This window comes from Octopus bimaculoides, chromosome 6, assembly GCF_001194135.2.
Source record: "Octopus bimaculoides isolate UCB-OBI-ISO-001 chromosome 6, ASM119413v2, whole genome shotgun sequence".
Lineage (NCBI taxonomy): Eukaryota > Metazoa > Mollusca > Cephalopoda > Octopoda > Octopodidae > Octopus > Octopus bimaculoides.
In genome coordinates this window covers 82927809-82940576 of record NC_068986.1, presented here as the reverse complement: position 1 = coordinate 82940576, position 12768 = coordinate 82927809, and the positions used below count along the sequence as shown (strand labels likewise).

Sequence of the window (12768 nt, the reverse complement as noted above, 5' to 3'; positions counted from 1 at the left end):
TGGAAATCTGTACAGCTCTCTCCTACTTAAAAAACAGGAAATCACCTGAATCAGATGGTGTGTTGGGGGAGATCTATAAATATGATGGTCCTACTCTTGTCCAGTGTCTTTATCAGATTATCCTCTACTGTTGGAAAAGTGTCTTGATCCCTCAACGCTAGAAACACGCAGACATAATCACCATCTTCAAGAAGAAGGGAGATTGCTTAAACTGCAACAACAGCAGAGGTATTTCACTCCTGGATGTTGCAGGAAAGGTCTTGGTACGCATCCTACTCTCTCGACTTCTCAATGCGGTTTTAGAGCTAACCGTAGCACTATCGACATGATCTTTGTCTCCTGCCTCCTTTTAGAGAAGTACTGAAAGTAACAGCGTGGTGCCTCATTTGACTTTATTGACCTAACTGAGGCTTTTGATACTATTAGCTGCCCACTACTATGGAATGTTCTGCAGAGGTATTGATGCCCTCCTAAGCTTCTTGCCATGCTATGCCAGTTCCTTGAAGGCATGCAAGCACGTGTGACATTGGGTGGTGATCAGTCTGACTACTTCAACATTCAAGGCCGTGTCCCTGTCCTCTTCAATGTGTTCCTTGTGGTTGTGACCTTACAACCTCAACCCTGAAGATGGCATCACAATTCGATATTGCCACAATGGCAGTCTCTTCAACTTGAGGAGACTAAAATCACTAACAATGACTCAGTTCACCACTCTCTTTGAATTACAGTATGCCATTGACTGTGAAGCTCTCGCCCACGAATCAGCCAGCCTTCAGCAGAACCTAGCTGTTTTGTGCAACGCCTATCATTGGGCTGGACTCCAGGTCAACACCAAGAAAATAGAGATCCTTCAACGCTCCAAAAATAGTTCATCCCCTGTGACTCTTTTGATCCAAGACAACCAGCTAAAGAACCCCGTGAAATTCACCTATTTGGGTAGCATCATCTCAAGCAATGGGGTAATTAACCATGAAATTCAGAATCACATCTCTTCCGCTTTTGGATGTCTCAAGGATAGGGTCTTCCTTAATCGTGATCTGAATCTCTCCATGAAAATCGAGGTTTATCGTGCTGTTGTGGTTTCCATGCTCCTGTATGCCTCAGAAACCTGGACACTTTATCATTGTCATGTCAAACTCTTCGAATCCTTTCATATCCGCTGTCTCCAGTCCATTCTTCATCTGACCTGGAAGGACAAGATCCCACATACACAGATCTTGAGACGAGCGAAATTGACCAGCATCGAATGCATGATCCTCGAATGGCAACTGCACTGGGTGGGGCATGTTATCAGGATGCCAGAAAACCGTATACCCAAGATTGTCCTTTTGGGGGGAGTTAGCAGAGGGTAACTGACCACACAGAGGTCCAAAGAAGTGATATAAAGATCATCTGATGAAATCCCTGAAGCTCTGCAACATCCCCCCTGTTGAACTTGAAACAGTGGCCGCAGACCATACTACTTGGAGGGGTATGGTCAAAACTGGTTTGCAGCATTTTGAGGATGTGTGGACTAGACTTCGCGAAGGAAAGCGGAGACAGCTCAAGGAATGTCAGCAAAATCCCAGATGAGCTCATCTTCGTCAGAGCCCTCTTCGCTGCTCTCGGTGTAATCGAACATGTACCTCCAGAATCGGCCTTTTCAGCCACAAGAGGGCCTGCCAATGCCATCAAGACAACCCCTAAGGATCAAAGACAACGTCATTATCTGTCAAGATGGACTGCCTTAAGCAAGTAAAGTAACAGTGACTCATTATGCCAATGTTTCTGCTTTGTCTGTTATAAATTCTGTTTAATTTGCTAAGTTGAGTCACTATTTTTACAGAAGGAAGTTTAGATCAAAATGTCTAATTTCTGTGTATAGTACTTTTTATCATCATCATCATCATTTAACGTCCATTTTCCATGCTGGCATGGGTTTGACTGGGGACTGGTGAGCCAGGAGGCTGCACCAAGCTCCATCAAACAAAATGCCTTGTAGTATTTACTTAGGAGATATGTTTTGACTTGAAATCCCACTATGGTCAAGTTTACCTTTCTATTTTTCCAAAAAAATAGAGTATGAAACTTGGTTTGATTTAATTGACTCTACCTCTCCAGAAAACACAGTCTGCTGCTAATGCTAGGAATTATATTATACCTTTTTTTTAATATCCACATGATTGATGAAATTCTTTTCTATTTCAGTCTATTCAAGCAGATCCTCCAACAAATAAGAATCTCTCCAATTTGGTCATACAGCTGCTGCAGTTCCAAGAAGATGCATTTGGTAAACAAGAAGTTAATCCAGCTCTCACTAAACTTCCTGTAAATATTTTTTTTACTTATTTATTCTAATTATTAAGCAAGAGAAGTTCTTTTTGAAATAGAAAAAGATTTAGGTATGGGTACTACTGAATAAATAAATATGTACAAATAATAAAGGAAGAAAAAAGTAGAGAGAATGAAAGAAAGAAGACGGAAAAGGAGTGTAATATTAAAGTGATAAATTTGAAGAAAGATGGGGAAGAACAAAGTGTAAGGTTCGTTACCTGATTTTAAACATTGTATCGTATATGATTTGTAGCAAAAGTGTAGGGAGTGTATGGTTGAAAGCAAATAGAGTGATAGATGATTTAAATCGACAGAAGGATGAAGGGTAAAATCAGAGAGGGTAATAAATATACTAAATAGAAAGTATATTAAATAGTGTTATACTTCTTAACTTGCATTTTGCTGGGTGTTAGAATTAAGGGTTTTGTAAAGTGGTCTGAATTTGTGCTGCAGGCCAGTAGATCAGAGTAGCATAGAAGCACTCTCAGGGTTATCCTTATTCCAAATATGTGCTGTTTGTGGGAGTAGACTCCAGGGGGATGAGTCTGTAAGCCAGGAAGCTATGTCGACAGGTGCACAGAAGTTCACTTTTATTAGTATAGATGTCTCCACATTACCCTGTTTCTCTGATTTTATTCTGGGATAATGATAATTACCTTGGCAACATAAGGTGTATCTACACCTAATTAAATGGAGCAAACTTCTGTTTTCTGCAGCCTTGTGGTCATCAATTTGTTGTGTGACTGTCAAATAAAGAATAGAATTTTTATCTCAGTGCAATATATGGTGATAACAGTTTCTTGTGGTTTTCATAGTAAGAGGAGACATTTTTATGTTACTGTCTGTTGGTGTTCTTCATCAGGAACTTAATAAATCTTCTTAACTTTCAACAATTGATTTAAGTATTGAAATGACAACAACAACTACTACTGTTTTATGGTTGCAGTTGCTTGACACGACGATATTAATGGGAAATCATTTTATACTTAACATCATTCTGGTGTCAGAAATTTTGCATTCTGTTTTATTGTTATTTTCTAGAAATAAGTTGTGTAGCCCTAGGTCTCCCCTAATTGAGTAGACCTATGATCAAAGACATTCCAACCATGAGCCAGCTTTTATTCCAATATTTATTATCTAATATAGCTTACTACTTTTATTAAAGGCCATTAGGGTGCAGTTTGAAAGAGAGTTGACTGCTATTCCTAGCAATCATATAGTCTACCTCATTGCTTCACTAGAAGTTGACTAATTTTTATAGAACAGTTCTTAGATATTTTCCATGACTAAGTTACATCATTTTGTGTTCACTTCTTGGAAAGTGGACAAGTCATTATGGTCTAAGCAAGTACTTATTTGAGTTACTAGTCCTACACAAGTCAAGGATCTTATTTTACTCATATGTTCCATTTTGGTGTGGTTTCTATTGCTGGATGCACTTCTTAATGACAACCATGTTACAGAGTGTATGGTATGCATTGTGACACTAGAACTAGATAGGTTGTCGTGTCATTGAAAAGATTCAAGAGTCCTCTGGACATTATATTGTCTCTGTACAGTTGCCAACCACCACTTTACAGAATGTACTGAGTACTGTAGACTACAGCACATATGTTAGTGTGTGACTGGCCAATCCCTTCACTAGGCTTACCTAATTTAACTCAACCTATTTTGTTCCTGTTCCCTCCCCTTCTTCTTCACGCTAACCTGTGAGATTAGTTTCCCCCTTCCCCTCTCGTCTCACTTTACACTCTTCTTTCTTTTATTCTCTCTGTATCCATCCTTTTACAATAAATCTGTTTCTTTCATCACAGAGTGCTCTCTTTTGCTTTGCAAAACATAACAGTGTTGGTGCTGCAAGAAGCATTCAGAACTCTTTAAGTGATTGTTAATTCAATCATAGAAGGACAGCACAGAGATTGAGAGGGCTTTTTAGTCTTGCTGATAGCAAGGCAACCTCTGTAGTGCTGGTGCCATGAAAAAATCACCCAGTATACTCTGTAAAATGGTTGGTATTTGGAAGGGTTTCCAGCCATAGAAATCCATAAAATCTATCCCAGCATAGAAAGCATGCATAAAATAATGATGATGATATATATGTGTGAGTGCATGTGTGTGTGTGTATATATATATATATATATATATATATATATATATTTATTTCCTCTTTTTTTTCCAGATGAAATGTTTCCTTGACTTTAAACCAGGTGGGTCTCTGTGTCATATCTTTGCTGCTGTTTACAAATATAAAAGTGACCAAGGATGGTAAATATCATATTACTACTTTTTGCATTTGTTCACTATCTTAGCATTTATACTGTGTGTGAGTGTGTGTGTGTGTTCTATTAAAGTGAAATGTTAACAATAGATTTTTGTTGTGTAAAATATCTGCCACACTGTGGCAAGGAGATGGTAAAAGTATGTGTGTGTAATAGAAAGCAAGAGAGATTCAAATGAATGCTACTAGCTTATGCACTCACACACTCACACATGACTATTAGCTGTGTGTGGAGAGCATGTGTGTATGTGTGCACACTATTAGCATTTATATGTAAGTGTGCATGTACCAGTAGTGTTTGTTTGACTTTCTCTCTCTCTTGCTTTTTACCTAATGATGTAATGCCTGTCTTAGAGCAAGTCATTGTTGTGAAGATTAAACATCTATCTATTCTATTATTTAGATAGAAATGACTGTGTTTTACTTACTTCATAAAATGTGTATAATGTATGTCCTGGATATTTCCAACTATCTGTGTACTAATAACTGTGTTCCTGATTTTCTTCATAAAAGATGTTTAACAGTATATTCTGGATACGAGTGTTACCAACTATACAATATTCAGTGCTTCTTAAATTATTTTATTACTGAAACAGAATTTTTTGTGTTACAGTGGACATTGATCATAGAGCATGACAGTGAGAATTGAATTGAGAGAGGCAGAGAAGATACAGGGAAAGATTTGGGAAAAGGCAAAGAGAAGACATAAGAATTAGGAATAAAAAGAAGAGAACTAGGAATATGGAAAGAAATGAAATTAATGCAAGATATGGTGTTAGGTGCCATGATGAATGACAATGCTGAAGCTCGTAGGCAAAGAGTAAGAATTGTTTATCAAGAAAGAAGGCAAAATATGAAGAATGTTAAGTATATTTTGCAGAAGCCAGAATGAGAAAACTCAGTTGAAGAGAATAGACCAGATATCCTAGAAATTAATCAAAAAATTAAAATGGAAATGACAGGATATTATTATGGAGTGGGGAGATGTTTATGACAGATACTGTGTCACAAAATGGGATGTGAAATTCCACAGGTGCCAGTAGTAGTAGTAATGATAACGATTTCAAATTTTAGTACTGGGCCAGCAGTTTTTGAGGGGAGCAGGAGTCATTTACATCAACCCAGTACTTGACTGGCACTAAGTATTTTGTTCATCATGCTAATACTTCTGCTACTTCACTGCCTTAATAAAATAATAATAATAATAATTAGTAGTGTAGGAAGCTATCAAATAGCGAATAGATAATGAATGAGTGACAGTTGGAGAAGTAAAAGGAAATTGAGTTGAAATATGAGGTGTTTATTACAGTTAACAGTTACAGCAAACAGAAAGAGTAATTGAGAGTGGGAAGGAGTAAAAGACTTTATGTTACTTTATATAGGACAACAAGGAAGAAAAGTCTTGAAATACTGTTATATAATGATAGAAAACAAGGACATCTTTATAAAGCTCACAGTTTTACTTATAATATTGTGATAATAAAATTTCTGGAATAATAATAATAATAATAATAATAATAATATTTATTATACTAAACTTCAAAGTCAGTTCCTAGATTTTAATGAAAACAGTACATTGTGTTTTTAAAATGCTTTAAGTTATGTATATTTAGGCACAGGCCTTTTTACCTAAAGTAATTTCCAGTATGTTTATGGTCCTCAGAAACCTTCAAAACAGGAGAATTTTGTTCCTTATTATATCAGTAGGAAAGAGAAGTGTGTATGTGCAAGAGGAGCAGATACATATACAGTTAAAAACACACACTTTTAATAGTGAATGTGCAGGCACAGATTTAGTTTATGATATTTCTGTGAATGAAAATTTCAGTGTGATTGAAAAAAAAAAAAAAAATAGTTGCATACAGTGGATAGATAAATCCACTCTACCCAGCTTATTGAGATCTCTATCAGATAATGTTTTCAAAAAAGAATACAATACAAGATATCTTATGACTGGTTTGTGATTGACTGTCAAAGAGCAGTTTTCTTGGGATAGGCTGCCAAGGAGTAGTTGTTTTGCAGAATTATTTTGTTACTAAAGTGTATTGCTATTTTAAATTATTGTTTAAGAAGTTAACCAGCTACTCATCATTATTTTTCACCAAGTACCCTGCTATGTCATTGATATTTCACTACACTCTTCCACCACTTAATTTACTTGCAACTTTAATATCTCCCAGAATATCTGAATGTCTTCCATAAGTTTGATATTATATGTTACTAGATGTTTCAATGTTGTATGCTGGGTACTTCAGTATCGTGTACTATTGTGTACTATTAGATACTTCTACTATGATAATGATTAGCAGAGATTATAGGCTTCCATTTGAGGCAGAAAAGAGAAACAGGACCAGTGATGAAGCCACTTCATATGGAGGCTAGTCACCATATGAATTACATGGATCATGTCAGTGTTTTTATTTATTATCTGAAACTGGCGCTTATAAAATCTCATATCATTGATATTAAAATATTAGTAGTTAATTCATAATTGTCTACATTGTATTTGGAATTATAGTTCTGTCTGAATATTTCTCTTTGCCTTAACCCAGTAAAACACAAGTTTGCTATGCAATGTAATGTTTTATTATATTTTATCTTTTTAGGAGACGCTTCGACTTTCAGTCACCATCTCGCGTTGACAGAAATGTTGAAATGTTTATGCAAATTGAGAAATCACTTGTACAGAATAAGTGCCTGATTTTACCCATCATATATATCCGACCTGAGGTTGATAAATGCCTTATACCTAAATTGAAAGACATTATCAAAAGGCACCAAGGAGCTATAAGTGATAACCCTGAAGATGCCACCCACATTGTACATCCATTATCTGGCCATACAGGTTTGGATGGTGAGTTAGAATATGTCTTTTTCTAGTTTTTTGTCTTAAATTCTTCCATATCAGTATTAATTCCTTGTCAATAGATTTCTATTATTTTGGGTCCAAATAAACAAAAATCAAAACAAAGGTTAGAAATAGTTGCTGTTTTGTATACCATCATCATCTTTCAACTCCACCATATCTGATTTATCTCTATGTTCAAAGCCAGTGGAGTTGCCACTCCATTTAGCCCAGCTTTTGTATATAGAGAGGAAGTGATTGTCATCAGAGTTAAAAGTTCTCTTGTGTGACCTCTGTGAGAGTATGCTATCTATTTAATCACTGTACATAAAAGATGTTAAATATAGTCATTTCTACTTTGTTCATAAAAAATATTAGTTTTCTATTACTATTTCTGACTTGTTTATCCTACAAATAATTCTTGTTTAGTATTCATTTTCAACGTCAATTTTTATTTCAAAACATTCTATATTTAATTGCAGATGAGTGGTTCCGGCCAGTAATGAAGAGAGATCGCCATTGTATAGTTCACTGGTGGTTTTACCCTGATAGGTAAGTTATAAAAACTACTAGTATTGGTACATTAGATGTGAATCAATTTTGAGTTATGGTAAAAAGCACTTGTGTAAGATGCCTTGCATTAGGATTGAACCTACTTGTAATTGTGAAGTTAACTTCTTTACCATTTGGCTATATCATCAAGTGTGTATAAAATGCACATATCTCCTGCTATTCATCACATCGTGTTATTTGAAACATTCTTCTAATTTATATTCTATAGCTATGATACCTGGGTGACTGAAGTCAACATTGAACAAGACCCCGAAGCTCCCTATTGTCCAAGCGGTCCTTGGGAAGTAAGTATCTGTGGCCTGAGATTGCATGTATACATGTAAAGTTGTATGTGCTTATATTTTTCTGTTTCTTATTTTTTATTTCTCCCTTATTCCATCTTTTTCACACACACACACACTCTCTCTCTTTCTCTCTCTCTCTCTCTCTCTCTCTCTCTCTCACTCCCTCCCTCTCCCCCCCCTCTCTCTCTCACACATGTGCATTGAATGGAAGTATTTCTCTTTCTCCATTTCGCCCCCCTTTTTTTTTTTTTTACCTCAGTCTGTTGTGGAATCACCCTCTCTTCTACTCATTAATAGTCATGTTGTCATGAGCAAACATAGACAACATTGAGCAGTGACGATTTTGGTATAAAGCAATTCCACAAGTTCAGGTGTCACAATAAAGTGCAACTAGTTCATTTTGTGAAGTGGTGGTTGAATGAATGGAAATAGTAGGGGTTCTTGTGACCCGGTTTAATCAGGAAGACCCTTAGTCTTTTCTTATTGAGGACATGACAACTTTTCTAGTGTTTGTGCCTCAAAAAAAAAATGCATCCATTATACTCTGTAAACTGGTTGGTGTTAGGAGGGTATAAAAACCATACAAAAATGAGAATGGAGAAGCAAAGGCAGTGACTCTGAACAAAAGCTAACTGAAACTGTGATGAATGTTCAACCCATGTCAGCATGGAATGTGGACTAAAATGATGATGCTGAGGAATATGAGATTCACACTATTGACAATTATTCAGCTGTTTTAATTATGAAATTTAGTTTGATTTTTAAATTGAACAATAAATTTTGCTTATTGCAAAATATGTTTTGAAATCTCTCATACTTATATGGATGCCAGTATTGCTGTGCAGGGAAGAAGTTTGTTTTGCAGTCGTAATTCTAGATTCAGTCCCACTACAAGACACATTGGGTCTCTTCTATCACAGCTTCAGCTAGTTTGATTTATGTCATCACATGAAATTTGGTGGTAAATATAAATCTATCATGCTATTTAAAATGACAGTTTGGCTTTTAGGTGGCAATAGTATACAACACTCTTTTCCAAACATTTAGACTAGGTCTCTTGTTTGAGGGCAACTCAATATCTTGAAATGATTTCTGCTGCAATGATCATGATTATCCCCACAACCTCATAGGTTGATCATGCATACTATCATTCCTAACCTGACTAATCTACTAATAAAAGCAGTATTAGTTCAGTTTCTACACTGAACTATTGGTTTGAGATATATTGAATACTTTATATACCATCAAAGCTGTTTTTGATAATGTAGTCTGTATCTATTGACATTCTGTTAATGATTTCAGTGTTTCCATTTCTATGTTTGACCTAATACTGATTTTAGGAAATTATTTATATCTATTTGTCTTTTAGATTAATGCACGCTGGCTTCTTGATCTTGAAGAATTCAATGAGTGGATGAATGAAGAAGATTATCTGAATGAAGATGAGGTAAGAAGATTGATGTCTTTCACATGCTGCATTTTTTCATATTTTGAAAAAGAAAATGAATGTTTTATATTGATACCTATAATGTATCAATAAATTATGGAGTTTGCTTTCCTTTTCAAATAATATCTTATTTTTCTTGTTTTACTTTGCTATGACATGACTACTTTCAAATATTTTATATTTTTTTGTTGAGAAAAATATTAAGGAAGTACATATTGTATTGTGGTAAATAAATGTCTTTTTTTTTTCTAGATGGAGGGTAGCAACACTAGGAAGTCAAGACGTCGCAACATTGTAAAACTCACTGTGGATGATGTAAGTTAATATGTGGAGCACACAAGATATATTTCTACCCCTTCATAAAGCTATATGGAGCCAATGATAAATTTCTACTTATAAAGATATTTGGAGCAATGTCCACAACATTAAAGCATTAAGCTAATACCTTATTTGTTAAACTTTGTTCCTTTTCTGTTTTTTCATTATTGTATGTACACATCACTATATTTCTGTCTCTGCATAAAGATATGTGGAATATACTAGATACATTTAACTTATAAAGATATATAGAATACAAATATGATGTATTTCTTTCTCTTCATAAAAATATTTGAAAACCATTAGTGTTGAATTGTTCATCATGTAAGAACTATTATCAACTACCCTGTTTTACCCATGTCAGCATGGAAAATAAACATCAAAATGATGACAGCTTTATTCTTTGGGTATTAACTGATCAAAATATTCATCTTGTATGTCAAGAATAGGGATTATGTTTTGTTTAAGCCTTTCGTTACTATATTTCTAATTGAAATTTCCTCTTTCTGTGTTTCAGTTACATTCTAAAATAATCTTGAATTTAGACTAGTTTCATGAAAAACCTCTCACTTTATTATTCATTGACACATTAATGTAATTTTTGGAATGCAATTTAACAAAAGGTTCTTAACCAAATCTATTGCATAATTTTTGTATCAAAGTGAATCTGATTACAAATAGCTACAACAAAATATAAAATTATTTAAATTTTGTTTAAACATCATCATAAGAAATGAGTTATTAACTAATATTCAGTAATAACATTTTAGATATAGAAGAATTTTGCACGTTACTCGATTATCTATCTAGATTAACCAGATTTTTGGGATGCAAAATTCGTAAACAAACAGCCATGCCTATATCTGTGTTGGTAGTATCTAAGAAGCATAACTAAAATTTTTTTAAAATGTTAAGCATGAAGAAAAGAGCAGACTCTTGTTCAAAGGCATTTCAACCATAATGATTCTGTCTATTTTTTCACTGATATAGTATAACCCAGACTATATTATCGAATATATTCTCTTTAAAGACAGAAGTGGTCTGAGAAAGACTTTGCTGCAAATTTAAGCAGCTGTGTAGAGAAGCTCCTTTTTTGGCTTGTATTTCTACATGTTAGAAAGGCTACATTCAATTTGGCTTTCTTTTCCTATCTTTCTGATTTATAAATTTTATTTACATTTGTTATTTTTTGTTTTTTTCCATCAGATTAATCCTAGCATGGACTCTGAGCGTAGGGACAAAAGGGGTGACAAAAAGGGCAAGAGGAAACGTTCTCCTTCCCCGGTCATTGAAAAGAGACGTAAAAAGAGGTAATTTACTTGGTCGAGTTTAATATTTGAAGTTGTTGGATAGTTAGTATTGACATCAGTATTTCAGAGTTTTTCAATTTTAATGTTATTTTTACAGCAATCGTGGACAAGCAGTGACCTCTGGTAAAAAGAAACCTTCTCGCGAAGATGAAACTGATGATTTAACAAAAGATATGGATGATCCAACCCCTGAGCCCAATATCCAAGAAGTTTCCATATCAAAGCAGAGTGAGTTGACATTACTTAGGTTCTCTTGCTTGACTCTTTGTGTGTGTGTGAAAAAGGAGAGAGAGAGAGAGATTGTGTGTATGTAGTATGTCAGACATTTTAAAAAATATATTTAACAATATATTTTGGGTTGGTTTTTCTAGCATATTTAAAATAGTTTGAGAGAAATATATTGTTATTTTATGCAGAACTTTTGAATGATTTACCACTAATTAAAAATATATTGATGTTCTATTTTCACACTAGCTACCACATCTAGAAACTCCAAAGATAGTGAGCTGCAACCAATTAAAGGTGGTACTTACATTGATCTTGATGAAGAACAGGGAGATAAAGTGAATGTGAGTTTAGCTTTGTTGTTATTTGATTTTACTGGTCTTAATATTAAATGTCTTGACCAACTTTGCCTTTCATCCTTTCAGGGTGGATAAAATAAGTACCAGTTGCTTACTGGGTCGATGTAATCGATTTATCCCCTCCCCTGAACTTGTTGGCCTTGTGCCAAAATTTGAAACCAGTATTAAATCTCTAGTAGTGCCAGTAACTCTGACATTTGTGGGTTTTACAGTATGAACGAGAAGATAGTAAAGGCTCATGTACCACATCACCAGCACCTGATGAAGCTGCAAAGAAAGAAAAGAAAGAAGAATCTGAAGATAATGTTACAGAGCAGACACATCAGATCATCATTCCTAGCTATGCTGCTTGGTTTGATTATAACAGTATTCATGCCATAGAAAGACGTGCTCTTCCAGAGTTCTTTAATGGCAAAAACAAATCTAAGAGTCCAGAAATGTAAGTTTATTGTATTTGATCTCTCCTACTTTGAGACAGTAAAAGACAGCAATTGTTAGAAGTACAGCATCTACAAATTACATATGTTTCTTTACTAAAGTAGAATTCTTTGAGAAATGTTATTTGTAACACTAATGATTTGGGTATGAATTGGGTAAAGCAGTTTTACTTTTCATTAAAGATAGGTTAAACTAACTAAAGAGCTCAGTGGAGTGGACATAACAGTTCTAGAGGAGACAATACCATGTTGCTATAATCACTTAGATACTGTGTTTTTGTATTTATATTCACATATGTTGCAGCCACTGTATTTCTGTATAGATATACATATATATATATCATTATTAATAAATTATAGGGTGGCAAAGAAAATTTTA

General features: G+C 34.6%; 1 protein-coding gene across 2 annotated transcripts in view; it reads left to right on the top strand.

Moving 5' to 3' along the window:
* The window catches only part of LOC106871460 (SWI/SNF complex subunit SMARCC1), a 37228-nt gene that overhangs the window by 11056 nt on the left and 13404 nt on the right, over nucleotides 1-12768 (top strand). For both annotated transcript variants that reach the window (XM_052968910.1, XM_052968909.1), the window contains exons 2-12: nucleotides 2188-2307; nucleotides 4493-4578; nucleotides 7198-7445; nucleotides 7919-7988; nucleotides 8218-8293; nucleotides 9663-9740; nucleotides 9993-10055; nucleotides 11265-11368; nucleotides 11466-11596; nucleotides 11843-11937; nucleotides 12165-12391. In XM_052968910.1, coding sequence (XP_052824870.1) covers nucleotides 2188-2307; nucleotides 4493-4578; nucleotides 7198-7445; nucleotides 7919-7988; nucleotides 8218-8293; nucleotides 9663-9740; nucleotides 9993-10055; nucleotides 11265-11368; nucleotides 11466-11596; nucleotides 11843-11937; nucleotides 12165-12391 — 1298 coding nt within the window. The remainder of the gene's footprint in view (nucleotides 1-2187; nucleotides 2308-4492; nucleotides 4579-7197; nucleotides 7446-7918; nucleotides 7989-8217; nucleotides 8294-9662; nucleotides 9741-9992; nucleotides 10056-11264; nucleotides 11369-11465; nucleotides 11597-11842; nucleotides 11938-12164; nucleotides 12392-12768) is intronic.